This window comes from Macrobrachium nipponense, chromosome 15, assembly GCF_015104395.2.
Source record: "Macrobrachium nipponense isolate FS-2020 chromosome 15, ASM1510439v2, whole genome shotgun sequence".
Classification (NCBI taxonomy): Eukaryota; Metazoa; Arthropoda; class Malacostraca; order Decapoda; family Palaemonidae; genus Macrobrachium; species Macrobrachium nipponense.
Genome location: NC_087208.1, coordinates 35,116,064 through 35,138,658, shown reverse-complemented (window position 1 = coordinate 35,138,658; position 22,595 = coordinate 35,116,064). Strand labels below are relative to the sequence as shown.

The window sequence follows — 22,595 nt, the reverse complement described above, 5'->3', positions numbered from 1 at the left end:
TTGCCAAACAATAAAGCATGCCTGATGGAAGGCAGTGGAAAGGCGCATCAGGCAACCGGCCCCTTAATGTAGGGATAACGCTGGGAAAGATGTTGATGATATACTACTGTTATATAAGTAATAGAATACTATATTTAAGAAAGTTATATAGGTATGTAAAATAAATATTGGAAATAATCAGCCAAGATTATAACAAGTATTTTTCATGTGTAAGCTGATGATAAGAGGAGAATGAGTGGAATACATACATATAATGGTAACCAGTACACTTCAATAGATAGCATTGATATTATTGCAGTTTATATTAATACTATTAATATTTGAAAATTAGCAAATCATGTATTTATAATACAAAAAACATATATCTGTAAGAGAGAGAGAGAGAGAGAGAGAGAGAGAGAGAGAGAGAGAGAGAGAGAGAGAGAGAGAGAGAATTATTATTTTTATTTGATATCATTTAATCTTCTTACACTTACTAATACAGTATTAATCAGTATTAATATTTGAAAATTAGTAAATAATCTTTTTACTATAAAAATGTATTTAGTTATGATTTGTCAAAATGTAGCTTTTGTCTTGTTTGGCATCACTAGCGTTTGTAGGTTGCACATTTTAGATTAAAGGTATGAAGACATTTGCAGTTATCTTAAAAGAACAGTTTTTTATTTAGGAAGGATTTTGTGGCTTAATATAAGATGGATAATTAATTATTAACTATTTATATAAGTATTTATATCCGTGTGTTGTATACTGGTTGAAAGAAGCAGTTCTTAGGCTACAAAGTGCATTTATATGAGGTGATAGTTGTAGTTATCTCAGCTTTACAATGCCAGAAGAAGCATGAGTATGATAAACATATTCAGTTATATAGCCTATGATTGACTCAGTAAACATTTTATGGTATAGTTAATTGAGAACATCTAACATAGCTAATTAAAATCATTCTAATTCACAGATGAAAAGCCCCGGTTTGCAAGCAATGGTTGGTGGTAGAACTAGGTCTCTTTATCTTCATTCACCAGCTTCCATTGAGGAAAAACTTCGTCCTAATCTGAAGAAAACTATTGAAGGTTTGTAGAACCTAGGTTTTCTCTTTTGGAAAAATCGTTTGTTCCTTATGTATATATTTATATGTAATAAAATCAACCAGTTGTTAATGGAGTAGTGCCTACTGTAGGCAGGCTTATTAGGAATAAGCACATGCCGTAAGTAGTATTTTTATTGTAGTGCTTACCGAACAATTATAGAGCCGTGATTTCCACGAGCGGCAGGATACTAAATTCAAATTTAGCGCGTCGGCGTCGCCAACACTGGTGGTGATGACGTCCATCTCCCTCCACTCGCGGGAGAACCAGGTACAACTGCCCAGGTGAATCCAATTCTTTTCCTGCCGGCGTCCGGTGAACATCGGTGGTCGGTGCGGTTGGATGACTTTGCTTCGCTTTTTTTCTTGTGAATTGATCTTCGATTGGTGAAGTACATTTTTTTTTGGCGTTGTTGTTATTTTGCTTTTTATTTAGGCGTTGCCATGTCGGATTCTAGTCCGTCGGGAGTTAGGTTTTGCATCTCAGGATGTAAAACTAGATTATCCAAGTTAGAATATGATTCTCACACTAAATGTGTTAAGTGTAGGGGGACAGGTTTGTTCAGCAGATCGAACATGTAACGAGTGTAGTGATTGGACTGATTCTCAATGGAAGTTTTTTAGTTCATACTTCGGAGAAATTAGCTAAAGACAGAATTAGAAAAAGCAGCGCTTAGGGAAAGTAGACTTAGCTCCGCTTCGTCCTTTGCGATTGCTTCTGTTCCTTCTGTTTCTCCTCAAATTGTTATGTCTCCTTTAACTACACCTCCTATTCCTCCTACTAATCCCGCTTCTCGGCTTCCCGTGTAGTTTCTTCCGACACCATTGCCAGTCTGGATCGAGGCTAGATCAGAAATTTTCGGTACTAGCGAAGACGGTTTTGCAACTTGGTAATTCAGTTAAGACATTTTTGGAGAAAGCGGCTTCAGGTAATGAGTGTAGTTGAGGTGCGTCTGTCTGTCCTGACACGTCTCCTAGACAAAGGTCACTGTCCAGCTCCCCCGCACCGGGGAGAAGACATACCGGAAGTCCAAGGGAGTCGATCGGGATTTGCCACAGACAGGCGCCTCTCTTGTTGAGCCTGTTGCGCCTCAACAGGGCTCGGTTAAGCGTTGGAAAGGTGTTGCGGTCAGACGCCTTTCGAATGATTCAAGCGATTCGTCTCCGGTCGCGCGGCGCTCTTGGCGAGATTCGCCCGTTTCGCGTCCCTTAAAGAGGCGTTCAGGCGCCGATTCTTCGCCTCCTCCAGTCAAGCGGTATAAGGAGCCTGAGAGTAGGGTTGCGCCGCGGCCATTAGCGGCTCGTTCGTCGCCTCAATCTGTGCCTTTTTCGGCTCCATCTACTAGTAGAGATTGTGGTTTTAGCGCTGTAGCTAGCAGTTCTAAGGGTGTTTTTCTTTAGGCGCTTTTTCGTCTGTTACGCCTGATGCGCCTGTTTCGCCTCGAATTTCGGCGGCTCCGAACGAGGCGCAAGTAGTTTTTCCGCCTCCTGCTGAACATTTAGGCTCTTCCAAGCCTACGTTAACTGTTTTTGATTCGTCTCTGGCGCCTTTGCGCAAGCAGTTAGAGATGTTAACCAACTGGATGAATGAGTCCAAGGGTGGTTCGAAACCTTCAGATCCGGTTGTAGTTCCGTCTACTTCTTCGGCGTATCGGAGAATGAAGAAGAAGTAGAGGAGGAGGATTCACATCACCTCTCGTGTTATTCACGTCTCCTTAGATTTCTTCTGGTATCTTATCCCAGATTATTTTGAGAAAAAGCGGGCCCCCGCGCTCCCCAACTTTTTTCGACTTTTTTTTTGATGAGGAGGGGAAAACTTCAGACCCTCTCCTCCCAAAAACTTGTTCTATCTAAAGCGGTTAGACATTCGTTGAAAGAGACGGAGAAATGGATGTCTATGAAAAGAGACTTAGGGAAGGCTCTTTTTGCTTACCCTCCCTCTAAGTTGCTTCGTAAGAGGTATAGGTTTTATGTAACTGGGGAAGCTCCTTCTCTGGGAGTTTCTGCCTCCTCCCAGGGAGACTTCTCCAGTTTAATCGACTCCTCTAGAAGATCTGCTTTCGCCGCAGCGAAAGTTTTTCTTTACAGCGCCTGAGTTGGACCACGTTGTAAAGAATCAATTTAAACTTTTGGAAGTCTTTAGCTTCCTTGATTGGACTATTGGCGCTTTAGCGGCCAAGATCGAAGACTGTCCTTCTCTTTCTCAGGAGTTAGCGGAGGATTGGATTGGTGTTCTGTCCATGTGCGGACAAATCCATTGGGATGGATGTGATGAGTTAGCTTCGCTCATCGCCTTTGGTACCCTTAAGAAAAGGCAACTTTGTGCTCCTTGCTTCTAAAAGGGTTACGTCCCACAGAAGTCTGCTCTCTGTTTGCTCCTTTTGTGAAAGATAACCTCTTTCCAGACGATGTAGTGTTGTCAATTTCGTCTGCGCTAGATAAGAAATCTACTTCGGATTTACTGGCACAGTCTACTAAGAGACCTAAAGCTCCTGTGGAGACTGTTCCTTCGGTTTCTCCTCTGACCCAAGCGCCTTTTCGAGGGAGAAAACCCAAGCGCTTCTTTCGGCCGAAGTCGAATTTGCGACCTCAGTCTAAGGCCTCGGCCAAGGTTAACAAACCTTCCAAATGAAAGCTCGGTTCTTCATGCACCAGTGGGAGCCAGGCTGGCGCTGTTTTTGGGAGGAATGGGAAAACAGAGGGAGCAGAAGCCTGGGTAGTGCAAGTACTCAAGTTCGGCTATCGTATTCCTCTCGTTTCACCTCCCTCGCTCTCACCTGTGCCAATTCCATTCCAGGCATACTCTCCGGGCTCAGACAAATTTCTGGCGCTAGCCGCGAAGTGGAAGCGCTTGTTTCTCAAAGAAGCGATAGAACAGATAGAAGGGGATTTTTTTTCCTCCAGGCTTTTACATCGCCTTTTTGTAGTTCCCAAGTCATCAGGGGCTGGAGGCCGGTTTTTGGATGTGAGCGCCTGAACTTGCATGTCCAGAAAACAAAATTTCATATGGAGACCACTCGGTCGGTTCTGGAGTCCATCAGACAGGGGGATTGGATGGTCTCTCTGGACATGCAAGACGCTTATTTTCACATTCCGATACATCGCGAATCTCGGAAGTACCTGAGGTTCATGTTCGAAGGAAAGGTGTTTCAGTTTCGGGCGCTTTGCTTCGGACTAGCGACCGCTCCTCAGTTTTCACCAGGGTTCTATCCCCGATAGGAAGCTGGCTGCACATATTGGAGTAAGAATCTCCCTCTATCTGGACGATTGGCTTCTCCGGTCGGAATCAGAGAGTCGGTGCATGAAGGACCTTGGAACAACTCTGGATCTTGCCAGAAAGTTAGGAATTCTGGTCACAAACAGAAGTCCCAGTTGGTTCCATCTCAGAGCATCCTTATTTGGGGATGATTCTGAATGCTCAAGTTTTTGCGGCTTTTTCTGTCCCCGAAGAGGGTTCAAGGCTGTCTGGAGACAGTTCAGGAGTTCTTGGACAAAAAGGTAAGTTCTGCCAATCAGTGGATGAGGCTCCTGGGCAAATTGACGTCAGTGGAGAAATTTGTGACGTTGGGAAGAACTGCACATGAGACCTCTGCAGTTTTTCCTGAGAGCCTCTTGGTGCAGGAAGACACAACCAGACTCGATTACCTTTCCTGTCACAGATCAAATAAAAGAGGACCTAAGGTGGTGGCTCTCTCGAGCAAGGTTGGAAGAAGGGTTAGTTTTACGACCCATCTCCCGAACCTACAGTTCTTTTCCGACGCATCGAACACAGGTTGGGGAGCCCTACTGGGAAATCAACGGACTTCAGGAGCTTGGTCGGAGAAGGAGAAGAAGTTCCACATAAATGCAAAGGAACTGTTAGCAATTTTTCTTGGGGCTCAGACAGTTTCGGAGCTTAGTAGAAGGTCGAGTAGTGGCAGTGCATTCCGACAACTCCACGGCTCTCTCGTACGTGCGGAAAGGAAACAGGGGGGACTCAGTCTTTCTCTCTGTACGAAGTAGCCAAGGATCTCTCCTGTGGTCAAACGAAGCGAAGGTTCAGCTAGTCCCGAGATTTGTTCGGGAAAGATGAACGTCCTGGCGGACGAGATTAAGTCGTCAACAGCAAAGTGTTACCTCTGGAGTGGACTTTGGACAACAAGATTTGTCAGAGACTTTGGCGCCTTTGGACGACCGTCAATAGACCTGTTCGCGACATCAAGGAACACCGTCTTCCTCTCTTTTGTTCGCCAGCCTCCCAGATCCTCTAGCTTGGTCGGTGGACGCAATGCTGTTGGATTGGTCGGGTCTGGAAGCTTATGCATTCCTCCGTTCGGTCTAATAAGAGAGGTGCTGAACAAGTTCATGTCGCACAGCAATGTAACGCTAACGTTAATCGCTCCATTTTGGCCCAGGAAAGAGTGGTTCCCGGACCTTCTCCAGTTGTTAGTAGACTTCCCCAGACTTCTTCCTCCAGAGAAGTGGCTTCTCAAACAACCTCACTTCAAGAGGTTCCACCAAAACTTGTCCGCTCTAGCTCTGACAGGGTTCAGACTGTCCGGAATCTTGTCAGAGCGAAAGGATTTTCAAGAAGAGCTGCAGAAGCTATCGCTCGTTGTAGGAGAGAGTCTTCTAACAACACTATCAAGGGAAGTGGAGAATCTTCAGAGAGTGGTGGTAGAAGTGCTAAAGTCTCTACTTCTGCGACCTCTTTAACGAAATAGCGAGATTTTTCTTCTATTTCTTAGGAACTCTAAGAAACTGGCTCCTTCGACGATCAGAGGATATAGAGCCATGCTCTCTTCAGTTTTTCGACATCGAGGTTTGGATATTTCCTCCAATTCAGATCTGCGGACCTCATTAGGTCTTTCGAAACCACTAAGCTCCCGCAAGATACAGTGGCTTGGAACTTAGATGTGGTGCTTAAGTTCCTCATGGGGCCACCGTTTGAGCCTTTGAAGTCGGCTTCACTCAGGAACTTGACTAAGAAGGCACTCTTTCTTATTGCACTAGCTTCTGCTAAGCGTGTCAGCGAATTGCACGCTATAGACAAAAGAGTCGGTTTCTCTCAAGGCAATGCTGTATTTTCGGTATCTTTGACCTTTCTAGCCAAAAATGAGAATCCTTCTAATCCTCCTTGGCCGAGGAGTTTTGTGGTAAGGAACTTATCTGATTTGGTTGGACATGAGGAGGAGGAAAGGCTCTTATGTCCAGTCAGGGGCTATTAAGCAGTATCTGTTTGCCACTAAGGGTATTAGATGACAATCTTCTAAGCTCTGGACCTCGGTTCAAAATCCCTCTCGTCCTCTTTCTAAGAATGCTATATCGTTCTTTATTAGAGAGCTTATCAGGGAAGCTCACTCGCAGTCCGAGAACGACAATCTTTCCGTTCTGAGAGTTAAAGCTCACGAGGTTAGAGCAGTGGCAACTTCTTTAGCATTCAGAAAGAATTTATCTTTAGCTTCGATTCTTCAGAGCACGTTCTGGAGATCGAATTCGGTTTTTGCGAGTCATTATCTCAAAGAGATAGAAACGGTTTTCGAGAATTGTAAAACGTTAGGTCCGGTGGCGGTTTCTGGCATGGTGTTGGGAGAAACGGCACAGGGGTCGTCACCTCTATGCTAACTTTTCACCTTGAATAGGTTGTCGAGTTCAAGGGAAGCTGGGGGTACTGAGTACCTGGGATACTCACCAGTCTGTTAGGTCAGATTTTACATGGTTTGGGTATATATGTTTTTAAATCTGGTGTTGGTGACAAATGTTTTGTATGATTGAATTTCTGGTCTTAGCCCAGGGCAAGGGCAATCTTTGTTGTTACTATCCTCCGTCAGTCAGCCTTGACTCGCTTGAACTACGGAAGGATTCCACTCCTGTAGAGGCTAACTTTGGTCAAATTCCAATTCCTCTACAATAGTAAGAAGAGCACCGACCAGAGGCAGTAAACAGTCTGCTGTAGCTCTCTTACAAGGTAAGGTACAACAGACACCTTGAGTGTTTACTGGTATTGCAATAAATGTAACCATTTAAAAATACTAGTGGTCCACTGAATCCCACCTTCCCATAAATGTGTAATCAGCTCTATAATTGTTCGGTAAGACACTACAATAAAAATGAAATTTTCATTATTAAAATGAAGTTGTTCCGACACGGCATACAAACCTTCGGTCCTTTTACAATAGGAAGGTACTAGCGGCAGCTGGATAGGTCGTAAGCTTTCGAACAAGGGGTTCGGTAGTTAACTGCTTGTCCGACAGGCCGGCGCTAGCAGCGCTGGACTGGGAGGTAAACAAATCACTTTTGCTTTCGGCCTGCTGGCGTGTGGACGTGTATCATCGCTCTCTGCCCGCTTCATCGTCGTTTGCTTTCGCATGATTGTGTTTTTCTTTTTCTATGTATCTAGTGAAACTGAATTGTAAGTACAATCATTTCATTGAATTCAATTGTGAATTAAAGGTATTGGTTCACAAACGCCCTCCGATTACCCGAGTGCCGGGACTGAAGGGCGTAATTGCGGGAATTCATTTTCCCAGAATGATCCTCGGATGGTATGCTCGGTGCCGAGGGCGGGAGCGCTCGCTCCGAGCGTATATTGGGTTGGAAATGTGTAGATGAAAATCGTAAGTAATGCTCTTTTCATTTATATGTTTTTGTGAAAACCTGTATGCCCGTTGCCGAACGAATGCGCTCGACACGGGAACTTATTCAGTATGAAAGTGGAATCGCAAGTACAGTATTCTTTTTCATTTTCATATATTATTTTTATTGTAGCAATACTCAGTTTGGATCAGTTTCCGAGCTTACCCGGAGATTGATCCTTCCCCCTTTGTATTTTTGAATGAAGTGAAATCGCAAGTGCAGTTCTTTTTCATTTTCATTCTTTTATTGAGATTGCATTGTTGACTGGGATCAATGTTCCGCTATTCACGGGAATTGATCCTTCCCCTTTTTTATTTGTATGAAGTGAAACGCAAGCGCAGTAGTCTTTTCATTTTCATATATTTCTTGATTGCATCAATTCATTATGGATCAAGGTTTCCAGAAACCTTGATCCATAAAGGTAAGGAATGAAACCTTTCAACCTTGCGCTCGGTGCCGAGGGCGCGAATGCGCTCGATCCGAGCCCTTATTCTTTGTGAAGTGAATTTTCATTTTGTTCCTTATTATTGATTGCATCAATATTATTTGGTTCAAGTTCCGCTCAGTCAGGGAATTGATCCTTATGCCTTGTATTCGTGCCGATGGCACGATAGCTCTAGGGCTCTTATTTTGTTGTTGGGTACATGGGTACTGTGCGGGGGTGGGGAACGAGACCCCCCCCCGCTCAGTTCCCACAGATGGCTCTTCCCCTTAGGGGGGGGGGGGAGGTTATCGGCGTTCTTCTCCTCGCCCGATCCGTCGAGCGCGGGGGAGGGCGCTCGGTGCCCGATGTACAATTGTATTAGGGGTCTTCCACTCGTTCGGGAGGGATCAAACCCCCGCACGAGGGGATTTCCCCCCCATTAATCACTACTACTATTATTTCCGCAGGTGCTACTGCCACGAGAGTGGACCTTGGTGAGGTATGGGCGTCCTTCCAATTGCAGAGCGGGCTGGTGTCCAGGGGCTGCGGTTCTATGTATGGGCCTACTGCGGTCACCCATGGAGTGGTGACCACGCAACCAGGTGACGACGTCCCTCCTCACCTGGTGTAATCGACTCACGTGGTAACAGTCTGCCTACAGCCGCTGTGAAGTGCCGTTCGCCGTACCGAGAGGGGGGCGTGCCGCCGCCGCTCGTGGTTGCCGCGCTGCAGCGACCACACTTCCGCTGCCCTAGAACTCGCCCCTGGACCTGCCGCCGGTACCAGGATGTTGCTGGCTGCTGCTCCACTTCCTGTGTTTCCGGTGCTGCCTGCCGTACCTGCCGATTCTGCCTGCCGTTGCTGCGCTGGCTGTTCCTGCCGTTGCTGTGCTGGCTGTCCCAAACCTACCGATGATGTGCTGGCCGTGGACTGCTGTGCCTGAGATGCCCATACCTGCTGATGTCGTCCCTGTTCGTGGTGGTACTACCCCAGACTTTGGTCTGTCTGTACAGGTGCGTCCGGGCCCTGTAGCTTCGGCTACAGCAGCCCCGGCTCCGCCCTGGATAGCAGATCTTACGTCTGTCCTGAGGAAGCTGACGAAGAAGAGGAGGAAGGTGTCGTGGTCGTCGTCTTCATCTTCTTCATCGTCGTCGGCCGCCGCCTCTTCCCCCTTCGCTTCTAAGGCTTTACAGCCGAGGAAGAAGAAGGTCGCCTCCTCCCTCCTAAGAAGCTTCCTCGGGAGCTTCTCGGGACCCGTCCTCACCTCGGTGGGACGGGAAGGGTTTCCTTCCGCTGGTCCTCCTGCTCCTTCGGGAGCGGGGCCCGTCTCTTCTTCCGCAAGGAAGAAGACTACGGGGCGACAGAGGGGTACCGGCTAACACCGGTACTTCCTCGCCTGGTGTCAGTGGTTCTGCCACTGCATCAGGGTCCGTCTCGGCCTCCGTTCGCGGGGAGGTACCGAGTGTACGGTCGCCTACAGCGACCGTGCAGCCAGGAACCAGACTCTGAGTCCGCTCAGCGTCAGGTTCACGGCACGGGGCGGAAGACTGGTGACAGCCGCTCATGCGACTCTCACCAGACCAGCTCTCACTCTCGCGGTGAACAGCTGGCTACCCGGGGACGGGGACGTGACGGTCCACGACCGACACGGGCTGAGGCTGGGAAGAGGTCCTCCCGTCGCCGGTGCCAGCCACGGCTGGGGAACCAGCGACGTGACGTTGCCGTGAGGACAAGCACCGGTCTCCAACTACTGCGACAGTGGAGCCTGCAGGTCGCCTGACCGTCGCTCTCACAGAGAGCGATCGGGTACGGCAACCAGCACCAGCTCATTCTGACACTCGAGATCAGTGCCGCTGTGCTCAGTCCAGCCGTTCTCCACAGCGAGACGGTTCGACCAGGCCTGCAGCTCGATCGTCACCGCGGGTTGACGATCGCCTGCAGCCCTCCAAGCCTGCTGGTCCTGCCAGCGAGCGACGAGGGAACGTCAGGTCTGCTCTCCCGTACCTTCAAACCTCCTCGGGTTACACCGGGAGGAGCGAGGTATTGAGGATTGATCGTGAGGGGTGCGCCCCTCATGATCCCACCACGACGCCCTACGTGCCAGGCACGGTTCTTGGACCGGCCAGGACGTATGCGCAAGTGGATGGGGGAAGACCGAGAGGGCTGTCGCTGTTCCCCCTTCTTAGGAGGAGGGTTCTCGGAATATGCTCTTGTTCGAAGGGCTTAACGGTCCCCACTCTGCAAGATGCTGTGACTTCCGAGATCCAGAATGGAACTTTGCCGAGGTTACGGCGCTGATTCGTCAGCACAATGACCTCGGGAAGGATCGCCGCTCCCACCCACCAGCAGAGCCACGTCTCGGCTCGAGTCGTTTTGGGGCCCGAGAGGGAATCCAAATCGACGGTGGGTCTGCCGCGATCGGAGCTTGCCGAACTGGGTGGAGCCAGGTAGTCTCTCGTCTCCGGACAAGGAGGCTCTCTCGGTTCTGGACGGTCGAACAAGCTCCTTCACCTCCTCTACTGCGACAGAGGCGTTTTTTTTCTTTCTACGTGTCTTCGGACATCGTATTTATATATCCCTTCGGTCCTCCTGAGGTTTCGACCTCGACGAGGACTGGAATGAGTCGGAGCGGTATCGGCTCTCTCCTGTCAGGTGTCGATCAGCCCCACCCAGACGACGTTCACAGTGGCGGCAGACCCTTACCTACAGTGAGAGTTCGTAACCCTCCTCGGAAAAACGTTTTCTCCTGACGATACGTTTTCCCAGACTCTGAGAGGCCATCGCCGCAAGGCGATGCTGCTCCTGCTCTTCTCCAACTGCTAGATTGCCACTGGGAAAAGGCGAGCGAGTATCCAATTCCTCCCCCATTCTCTCCTTACGGCTACGAGGGAAAGGGGAGGGATCCTACAGAGATTTCTCTGTAAGATCCCACGTTAGGGGCTGCGCTACCGGGGGGGGGGACCTTCGGGTCCTACCTGACGTAAGCCCCGGTCATTGAGGAGGGATCCTGCCAGCCATTGGGACCCGGTCCAACAGCAGGCGTACGTTCCAGGGGCATCGAAGGACGTAGCATGGAGACAGGAGATCAAGACCATCGATGAGCAAGAGGCTGTACCTGTAGGAAAATCGGTAGGATCATAGGCTGGCGCCCAGTGATAGATTCTCTCTTCCCCGAACCGGTTGGTTTCGCCAGACCCGGTTCCACGATGGACTGCACGCACTCAGTGCTCGACTCTATCAGGGAGAAGCGATTTCATGCTTGCAGTGGACTTGAAGGATGCGGATCTACAAATACCCACCCATCAGTCAGTCCTCCAGAAAGTACCTCCGCTTCATCCTCGACGGGACGGTGTACCAGTTCAGGCCACGTTGCTTCGGTCTCTCAACCGCCCCACAGGTGTTCACGCGAGTGTTCACTCTGGTGTCTGCTTGGGCCCATTCGCACGGGATAGTCTGATGAGGTATCTGCGACGATTGGTTAGTCCTGGCGAGCTCCCGCTCGCAGTTGCTACAGGACAGGGATCGACTGCTCGAGTTCTGTCGCGATCTGGGGATCGTTCTGAACTTCGAAAAGTCCGATCTCGAGCACAAGCAGAGGATGAAGTACCTGGGTATGCTGATCGACACGGTAGCAGATTCAGGGAGGCAGCCAACCAGTTCCTGTCTCGGCAGGAACAGGTAGCTCAGCAATGCAAGTCGTGACGGACACCTGTCGTCACTCGGGAAGCCAGTCCCTAACGGGCGTCTTTCACCTGCGGTCTCTTCAGGGAGACAAAGGAGAGTTGGTCACAGGCGACGGATCCCCCAAACCTTCATGGTCACTGACACAGGAGGTGAGGCAGGACCTAGCCAGGTGACTGGACGACAGGAACCCCTTAAGAGAGTGCCTCCGGGTACTCTCCCCCCGGACATGCAGCTGCTCTCAGACGCATCGACCGAGGGATGGGGTGCACACCTGGAAGAGTTGCGGACTTCAGCAGTGTGTGGTACGAGAACGACAAGCACCTTCACATCAATTGTACTGGAACTAAAGGCAGCGTTCCTCGCTCTCCAAGAGTTCCAGGACCGCTTGATGGGACACTCAGTGGTGTTGTTGATGCTACGACAACACCACGGTGGTGGCTTACGTCAACAAACAGGGGGGGCCTAGTGTCTCTCCCGTTGTATCAGTTGACTCGGCAGGTGCACGAGTGGGCCGAGGCACACTCAATAGAGCTGTCGGCACACTACATTCCAGGGAAGGAATGTAGTAGCAGACACGCTCAGCCGTCGGGATCAGGTGATAAGGACCGAATGGTCTCTACACCAGGACGTGGCGGAAAGGCTCTTCGACCTGTGGGGGCGACCAGTCGAGGATCTGTTCGCCATCCGGCACATCAGGAAGCTCAGGTGTTCTTCTCGGCCGTGCCGGACCCATGGGCAGCTGAAGAGGACGCGCTTCAACACCCGTGGGACAACCTCTTCGCCTATGCCTTTCCCCCAGTTCAGCCTGATTCACAAGGTGATCAGTCGAGCACTGGTCATCCCGAATCTCAGGATGATCCTGATGGCTTCCAAATGGCCGCAGGCCATTTGGTATCCGGACCTGCTGGCTCTTCTCGCAAGAGAACCGAGAGAGATTCCCCATTGGCACAACCTTCTCGGCCAGCCACATGCTCGAGCGTGGTACCACCGAGCAGTCCAGTCCCTACGTCTTCACGGCTGGCTGTTATCCACCTTCTCTTGCGTACGAGAAGCTTTTTTCGTAGCGCAGCAACAGAGATGGCTGGAAACGTCCGTCAGTCCTCTGCAGCTGTGTACCAGGGGAAGTCGGGCCGTTTTCGGTGGTTGGTGTCGTAGACGGGGCCTATCTCTTCTCAGAGCCAATCTTCAGCAGGTAGCGGATTTCCTCGTTTTTTTTTCTTCGCCTGAGGAGCTCTCTAAGTTCCCACAGTCAAGGATACAGAGCCGCCTTGTCGCTCCTCCTGAAACTGACGGGATTGGACATCTCGAACTCGTTCGAGATCTCCTTGCTTAGGAGCAGCTTCCAAAGGTCTTGCCAACCCAGGGAAATCAAATGACCCTCGTCTTGCTGGACCTGGCATCGGCGAAGAGAGTACGGGAGCGTCATGCAGATAATGATGCGGATGAGATGCTGCTTTGTCCTGGGAGGACGCTACGTCGCTATCTGAAGAGAACTCGACACCTCGGGCCTGAGTGTCGACGCCTCTCCGTTAGCAAGGGGTCAACAAGAAAGAAGTATCAAGAACACTCTTTCGTCCTGGCTGCGTGAGGTCTTCAGGAGGGCGTAGGAGGCTGATGGCAGTGACGACATCCGTACGTCCCGTCCGAGAACTCACGAAGTCAGAAGTGTTGGCCCCTCGTTGGCGTTTCGTAAGAACTTCTCCGTGGCGCAGGTATGGAAGGTGGGGTCTGGTACAACCAGACCACCGGCAACTTCCTTATACCTCTTGGATATTGCCCATAGGTCCTTGGATCGGTTTTCCTTAGGACCTGTGGTGGCTGCTCAACACGTCGTCTAGCTACCCAGACCCTAGCAGGCTGAACAGCATCGAGTCCTGGTGTGACTGTATGAATAGATAGTGATGAGAAAGTGACTGGCTTCTCTTCTATCTTTTCTTCCCCTCTACCTGTGGGTAGAGGGATACGGTCATCACCCTGCTGGATAAGGACGAGATGCCGGTGAGCTATATGACAGAGCCCATCCTATCCCTTTCACGAGGGATGGGAGCAGAATATCCACCACTTCCTTCTACAAGGGGGGAAGTGGATGCCTACAAGAGTCAAACCATGACTTTAACTTTGCTCCTGTACAGGAACAAGTTCTTACATTGCTGGTACGAAGAGATACGCTTGCCTCTCTCTTAGTACTCGGGTCCCAGAGTCTGACCATTGATCCTGCGGTGCACACCCGATCAATCGGACAGAGGCTTGGATCCCTCCCTCGCTCTTACGAACCAGGGAGGCTTCCAAGGTTGGCGAACACAGTCCTGTTCACAAAAGACTCAGATTCCACCCACCAACCAAGAAGTGAGTCTTCCTATTGTAAAAGGACCGAAGGTTTGTATGCCGTGTCGGAACAAATGACAATTTGTCTAAAATTGCATTTTTCCTAACTATACAAACCTGAGGTCCTTTTACACATAGCCCCACCTCATGCCACCCCTCACTATGCAGTTTTGCTTGGGCCAAAAGCAAAAGTGATTTGTTTACCTCCCAGTCGCGCGCAGCGCGCCTGTCGGACAAGCAGTTAACTACCGAACCCCTTGTTCGAAAGCTTACCGACCTATCCAGCTGCCGCTAGTACCTTCCTATTGTAAAAGGACCTCAGGTTTGTATAGTTAGGAAAAATGCAATTTTAGACAAATTGTCATTTTTCATATTAAAATGAAAGTTTATTGTATACTTACCGAACAATTATGATTATACCCACCCTCCTCCCCTTAGAAGTGGACGGACGGGCAGAAAGAATTGGATTCACCTGGCAGTTGTACCTGGTTCTCCCGCGAGTGGAGGGAGATGACGTCATCACCACCAGTGTGGCGACTGCCGACGCGCTAAATTGAATTTAGTATCCTGCTCGTGGAAATCACGGCTCTATAATTGTTCGGTAAGTATACATAAAACTTCATTTTAATGGAATGAAAATTTCATGTTTGTCCAAATAATACATATTGCTAGTCTTCATCAAATTGTGCTTTAAAAGGAGAAACAGTCTGATAACAATTAGCCAAGCTAGAATTTTAAGGTTTGATATTAAATACACACAGTGGGAAAGTTTGTATTATCTGGAGGAATACAGTCATCTTGCTTTAAATTTCAAATTTAATTTTGTTTCATCACAAACCTGTCAGTCATATGTGATTACATTTGTGATCGTCAAAACATATTCAGACTCAGCTGGTTTTTGTTTAACAGAAAGAATAATGGCAGTAATCAGTGTATACAAAAAATGAAAGTATTCAATGTACAAAAAACAATTAAACAAAAAAATTTGCAGCATAAAGACCTTAAAAAGTTACCTATTAAAGGATTATCTCCGGAAGCAACAGTGATTTGATCTTGTCAAGGAGATGTGGCAGGGTGGATGATTATGAGGTCTCTTGATTGACATTCTGCGCAAACTGATGAATAATTTTCACTGGTGATATGTCCATTGTTAAACAATATTATATTGTTACTGAATGTGGGTATCGAATAATCAAAACCCCATAGATTGCTTCATGTCTTTCAATATTGATATTTTTATAAATTAATATACATGCTATTTTGAGGTCCAAGCTATTGTTATTTTTCCAACTGTGTACTAAAGTGGCATTGTTTTCCGACATAACAGTATGGTTTTTATGTTTGAAGATACTTTTTTTCAAATTATTGCCAATGTGATGGTTTTCTGCTAAAGTAATTGCTGCAGTTTCCCTGACTGAGTTCCACTGATGTATTTTTATGTTTTAGAATGATCTTGGCAAATCCTCTCTTTATACAACGTCATAGGGATTCTAGCCAGTTTTTGATTGAAGATATTCTTGGAAATGTTCTTTCATTAACTCTTACTTGAAGAAATGAAACTGGAATTTTGTTTGAAACATTTAAGTAAATGAGTTACAAGTTTGGTGTGTACGAAACATTTGTTATCCCAGTACGTACTACAGAACTATCACATTCACTCACTCATTGGTCCCACCCAGTCCTTCTTATACGCAATCTGGTAGTTCTAGTTACAGTAATTATTTACATGAATTTTTGCAGTCTCCATTTGCTTTACAATTATCTGTCTGCAATGAATCCTTCTTACACTTGTTGCTAATTCTCAATAACAAAAATTATAAAAAAAATTTTGCTATCTTCATTTGTTTTACAATTATCTATCTGTAATGTACTCTGTTACTTTGTTCAAATTTTCTGTATCTCCTAGTAGTATTTGCAATGGACATTTCTGTGAATTCTAAAAGCTTACATTTTTTGTTTACATTTGCAATTGAAATTTCAATGAATTTAAAAAGCTTATGTTTTTTTTACATTTAAAATTAAGATTTCTGTGAATTTTAAACAAATTTTTTGTTTACAGAATTGAGTTTGCGGGATGGGATGGAGATTGCTGTAGCCGATGTTACCAGTCCAACAACAATTCTTTTCAAGTTGAAAATCAAGTCATGAAATGGCTTGTTCTTCATTTTCTTACGAGTTTGTGAAGTTAAATGATCTGCTGTGTTCATTCTTCTTGAATCACTTATGAAATATACCAACATCCGGAAATCTTTTATTCCTTTGTTTTACATCAGGTACAATATTTTTAAAATGGTTTAGTAAGTAACATTTTATAGTAGTCCTTCTGTACGCTGAATGTTAGGAACTAAGGTGCCTTCTGACCATAGAAATTCATAAGTCTTTAACTCTTTTTATATCTTTTAGTAATAGGGGTTAATTTTTATGTCAAGTGTTTTCATAGTTATTTTGTTACAAATATATTTTGTAATAAAGTTAGTTGGTAACGATATCCTTAAGCTTGACTAGAACTGAACTGCGTAATTATTCATACTTCAGTACTGGATTTTTTAAACTATTATGATGCAAGTGAATTTTCATATGAATTTTCAAATGAATTTTCATACTTAAACCAAAAAGTATTAGTCATACTATTCAGTGACTGAAAGTAGAGTTTGTGTTGATTGTGTAAATTTGAAAAGAAAATTTTGTTACTTTATATAGTCTCTTCTACAAAACTGTCATGCATCTTAATAGTGGTTAGGTAAAGTAATTTTTTACAACTGCTAGGTTCCACTTAAACAGAAGCATTGCTATATTATGTTGTGTATTCTATAAAAATCATTTTTGTAGGAAACCAAATTAGACCTTATATTCAGCTTCCAATTTATCCAAAATTCCCTTACAATTATCAATAGACAGCTCTGTGTGAAAGATCATGAAATACAGTGTCTTCTGTGACTTTGAGTAAAAATTCATATTGGCCACTCTTTAGATCTAATTTTTTCCTGTCCTGGGGATAATTTATCTTTTTGGTATAATTAACTAATGGGTTTTTTGCAGCAGTAGCCACTTTGTAGCTGAGTTTAACTAGACTACTATGCCCATTTGAGAAGTAAATAGTAAACTTTAAAAAAGGAATAACAGGATAAACAAAGAGGATGGATAATACAAGCAAAGTAAGTAAGACTAATAAATAAACTATGTAGTGAGATTCATGTTAACCTGCTCACCCAGAAAGCATTTGTACCAAGTTTGAACTTCAGAAATTCCTACAATTAAATTGAGGTCTTGTTCAATAGGAATTCTTACTGTTATTGACTCCTAACTTCCTTCTCTGGCAATCAGTTGATTCTACCTATTTAATTTTGATACCCATTGAATGTTGCAATATGTCATTTATTAGAAATGACATTTTTTTTAGATGAAATTAATTGGTTGTTTTCTTTCCTTTAACTTATTTTGTGAACATCATCATTCATTGTGTCCGTGCTTTTATTATAACTTTCTTTCGTTTATCCATTAAGAACTTCAAAACCGATGTTTTCATCAGCTTCCAATTGTATATGTCAGTTGCACTGTCATAATCTTCATATCCCTTCATTGTAACCTTGTTGGCAAATTAGGAAGAGAGTTTTTTTTATTGATTTCTGCTCAGCATCTACTTCACTAACAAATACCCTATCTATATCTTTTTAGAGAAAAATAACCCTGCCACACTTAGACGTGTATGAAATAACTAAAAATTCCAGAGCCAGAATGCTGTATACTAGTAAGTTAAGGTCTGCACAGAAATGTTTTAGTGGGATAACTTAATTTAGCCAATATGAATTTAATGTTTTTAATGTAGACTTACACATTAACCAAAGTTTATTAGTAGTATTTGGATTTAACTATGTATATGCTATGTTATGGTTCAATTGGGACATTTTGTAACATGGTTGAGATGGGGAAATGAATAACTTTTTACATAATTTAAACATCATCCTAAGTGAGCTTTTTGTTATCAGTGTAAGGTGTTCAGTCTTGGAAACATTGAATTTTTCATGTACATTTAGTGTACAGTTCTGCAGTGTGTAGACCACAAAGTAGGTTGAGGAAGTTGCTGATAATTACAATTTGCTGTGGTTACAGATTACAAAGTGAGTTTCACAGTGCAGAGTCCCCCATGCATATATACATTGGAGTTACTTATTCTTCTACCAAGTTTGTGTTGCATAATATACCCTGTAATACTTTCAACTATAAAGTGAACATCCTTCATTTTTCCAAGGTAGCATTATTATTTGTTTTTTATATGTTTGTATTTTGTCTTTTTTTGTTCTTTTTGTTCGTTTCAGAGACTGTTCTTTTTTTCATAGTCTGTTTTGCTTATCAGCATATATCAGGACAACTGTAATTGTGTTCATACAGTGTACAGACATCTTATTTTATATATAATATATTCTTAGGAATTGTAATTAGTTGATTACTTCAGGGGCAAAATTATTCCTGTTTCATTCTTTCAAGCATTTATGTCTCAACATAGCATCATCACTCATATAGGCCCACATTCGTGGTCATCAGCAGTTGCCAACAGATAAATTTTTTATAACATATTGATTAGAAAATGATATCTCACAAGGAAGTGTTTTGAGTGGTACATTGTTCCTTCTGGTAATAAACAGTGCCGCAAATCATTTACCGGGTAGAATTAGAAAAGTTTGTATATGAATAACTCCCATATTCTACCTCAAACTCATAATATGCTCTGCACATGCTTAACAGTGCCATTAAAGAACTAGATACTACATGCTTGATGCTTGGTCCTCTACAGTAGGCGCTCAGTTCTGAACAGAAAACATTAAAGTGGCCATGCCTTATAAAGATATCAAATGGACGAAGAATCATGAGATTGAACTAAAAGTGTGAATTATTCTGATACACTTCAACTGTAAAGAATCCATTATATGAAAAAAAATTCAAAAGATGGGCAGTTCTTCTTCTCATCTAATCTCTTTCCGGAATCATCTTGTGCCAGACTTACTTCATCCTCTCCAGGACATGTTTGTTCCTCCTGTGGCCCATCAGAAATTCTTCTCTGCTCCCTCTTGCTGCTGCTCGACCTTCTGGGCCAGGGCAATTGCCACTCAAACTCACAGGGTAATTTGTCATGGACATTTTCCTCAAATATCCTGAGTCTTCGGAAAAACCAATTTCCTCATGCAGCATTTTGCATGACAGAGGGATTATCGGCAATTAGGTGGCATAGCAAGAAAACTAATGTTATGAGAACAATAGCAAGTATGCAGTCATGTAATGGTGAAAATTACTCCAACTACTATACCAAAACACCGAAGCCCCTGCACATTTGCTTACACTTTTTAGGCAGATATTGTCCCATAACAAGGTAGGAAGTGCACAGCAGAGATGTGCGTCCAGAGAAAATATATTCTCCACAAAGTACAAGCTTCTTACTGTCTGGTAAAGACAGCATGACTAAATACTGGATGAGTCTCCATTATAACCATTGGAGCCAGGGATCCGGCATTTGGGGTGCAGGGAGTGTAGTGGTCAGCAATTGGTGGAACAGTTGCTCGATTAGCAGTGCTTCTGAACAAGAATAGTGTTGACACAATGAATGGCAGCTGTCTGACAAGCTATTATCCAGCCGTGTTTGTGTACCGATACAATTACAGCTGTGAAATAAGCGCATAGTGTGAGGATTGCCTCGGCTGCACCAGTGTACCATGGATACAGTCCCACATGATTGTGCGCATTATCGGGCAAAGGGTTGGTATTTGGGACTTTGTCGTGGGCTACGATTAATGATACACTTCAAGGTTAAGGAACATGTTGCGAGCAAAAATGTTAATATGGTTTTCATTTTCTCATTAGGGAACTTTTCACTACTGCTTGTTTCCCATACTGATTCAATTACTGCAATTGCAATAATATTTTCCTTGCTTCGTAATATAATTAAACCTTAATGGAAAGATAACTTCAGATGAGCAGCACTAACAGGTTTTGAGTGGTGTATGGATTGCCTCTTGGTGGGTATCAATATAAATAGCCATCAATTTGGAGAAATCGGGCAGAAAAGAGGTTTCATTACTTCAATAGCCCATACATATATTAATATTAACTTTTAAACTGGCTTAACTTGCTGAATTTAGCCGGCTCATGATTTAATTGTGTGCCTGACTTAAAGGGGCATGTACTGCCTTTCTTTCTCTCACATGACATCTTTTTATATATATGTGCTCAAATATATCCAGGGGTTGCTGGTGGTTTTAGTTCTTATTGTTTATGATAATATGTCAGTTATAATTGTAATTTTGTGAAGAAATATTAGAAAAACATGTATACAGTGGTCCCCCCATATTTGTGGGGTATGCGTACCAGACCCCCTGTGAATAGTGAAGAAAAACCCACTTCTTCACTTCCAACTATTTTTATACCTGGTTTTTTAATAGTTTTATCACAAAAAGCACATTTTATGATGAAATTGATAAAAAAAACCCGGGAATTTGTGGATATTTCTCATAGAAAAATAAAGCGAATAAAAGGGGGATTTGTTCCAGAGAGAAATCTGTGAATGTGTGAGTCTGCAAATCTGGAGAACGTGAATACGGGGGCCCCACTGTAATCCAAAAATGAAAAATTTTTTAATCAATTTGTATTTTTCATAGCTAACAAACCTTTGGTCTTAACAATAGGATAATCTTCTATACGGTAGACATCTGCTTCACAGTAGCACTAACTCCTCCCTCTGGCAAGGGGAGGAAGGAGTAGCAACAAACCTCTGTGGCCTACATGGTTGTTGCTTCAACAAAGCTCTCTTTACCTTCCACCAATGCAATGAATCTGGACATACTTTAGTGTGTTTAATCCCAGCAGGCTGAGATTTTAGGTACCAATTTACCTATTCTCTCACAGGCTCCGACCCCTTTCTTTAGAACTAGATCTTCTAAGAAGGGTGGTCAGGTGGGCTGAATCTCCAGCCAGTTCAGGGTATTTATACCTCCCTCCAAGTATAAGTCAATCCTATTGCATCTTCGATCTCAGTAAATTGCGTAAATATTTTACAACAAATATATTCAGAATTTGTTTCTGATTCAAGTTCTTATATGTTATGATATTGTGTGAGCTGTAATTATAATTTTACAAAATAAGATAAAATTAATGATTAGAAAACTTTTATAACTGGGTAAAATTTACGATTGTCTTGTAAAAGAGGTCTCACAAGGGTTTGTAAATAGTCATTTTCAACTTCTTGTGGAAGGTAGGGAGAAGTTTTTAGAATTTATTTTTACACCATGTGCATATGCATATCTTCCTCTTTCCATTGATATGTTTTTTTCTTAAACTGGCAGACCTCAAAGTTTGCCCAGTCTGGGGTGCTGCATATGTTTTTATTAGCCCGGCTCTTAAGGGTTAAATTCTCACTATCATAACCATTATCACTATCACTTTCAGCTATATTATTCGGCATTACAATATCACCATTAGAGCCTAAAATTTCATCGCTGTCCTTTTGGTTAGACGTAGACTCTGGTGTTTCCCAGATTTTCTTGGCCCATTATCCTTTCATAGTTCTGCTAGACTAATACTGCAGGAACTAGATAATAATGCTAAACAGGAAACTACATGCCAGTCAAGTTAAAAGCTGTCGTCTTAATTACCAATGACTTTACAATTATGGCTTACTCGAAAAATTAGCTTTGTGCAAGATCCAAAATGCTGTGTTAGTTAATAATGGATATCTTTGTGCAGGCAGAGGTAAACAAAGTTCTTTACAGGAAGGCACAGTATGGTAGCAGATTGTCTGTCAGAGATAAGAGGTCCTCCTGTCAGAATGGTCATTGCATCCCAAATCTGCAAAGTTTAGTGGTGTTAGTAGGGCACATCATCACTGGATCTTTCCTCAACAAACAACTGTTGCAGGCTCTCAGTATAATGTGCAGGCCAGAAAGACCAAGCCATTTGGAAGGTAAACTTTTATGCATTCCCTTCATTTGGACCCATCAGGCAGACCTCAGACAAGCTCTGAAGTATCTAGCAACATGAAAATTACTTCAACTATAACCCATAGGCCACAGTAGAAGGGGTTCTCTGATCTTTTGTTATGTTAATTGACAGTTTCAGGTTTTTTTATGTAGTAGTTACTGTCATTCACATTTCCTGAGATTCAAGGAACCTCAAGATGTTGCAGTTGCTGTCTGGGTTTAACATACGCTGACGCCGAGAAGGAGCAGAAGCCATAATACCAGGCAACACACACAAACACACACTAAAAGAAACAAAACGACCAATGAACCGGGAAAAGGCCAAGAGAGGTTAACACAACTCTCGCCCAGGCGGTCAAAGAAAAGACTGGTGTAGCGGCATCGTCCTTGACCAATCCTGCCCCGAGCTACGCATGTGTTGCCAGATATCACAAGATTCCTTGCTTTTATCTGCTTTTTAACCGGATCCAGCTATGCGATAGAAATTATCCTATTGTTA

At 44.4% G+C, this 22,595-nt stretch overlaps 2 protein-coding genes across 3 annotated transcripts in view; both read left to right on the top strand.

Annotated features, from left to right (window-relative positions):
• LOC135227084 (NEDD8-activating enzyme E1 catalytic subunit-like) overlaps positions 1-17,413 on the top strand; it is a 43,316-nt gene extending 25,903 nt beyond the window's left edge. For both annotated transcript variants that reach the window (XM_064266923.1, XM_064266922.1), the window contains exons 9-10: positions 956-1,070; positions 16,192-17,413. In XM_064266923.1, the coding sequence (XP_064122993.1) occupies positions 956-1,070; positions 16,192-16,280 (204 nt within the window). In that variant the 3' untranslated portion in view covers positions 16,281-17,413. The remainder of the gene's footprint in view (positions 1-955; positions 1,071-16,191) is intronic.
• Positions 17,414-17,558: 145 nt separating this feature from the next.
• Positions 17,559-22,595, top strand: part of LOC135227083 (E3 ubiquitin-protein ligase MARCHF6-like) — a 131,848-nt gene continuing 126,811 nt past the window's right edge. The window contains 1 exon segment of the mRNA XM_064266921.1: positions 17,559-18,381. Within this exon segment, the coding sequence (XP_064122991.1) occupies positions 18,277-18,381 (105 nt within the window). The 5' untranslated portion in view covers positions 17,559-18,276.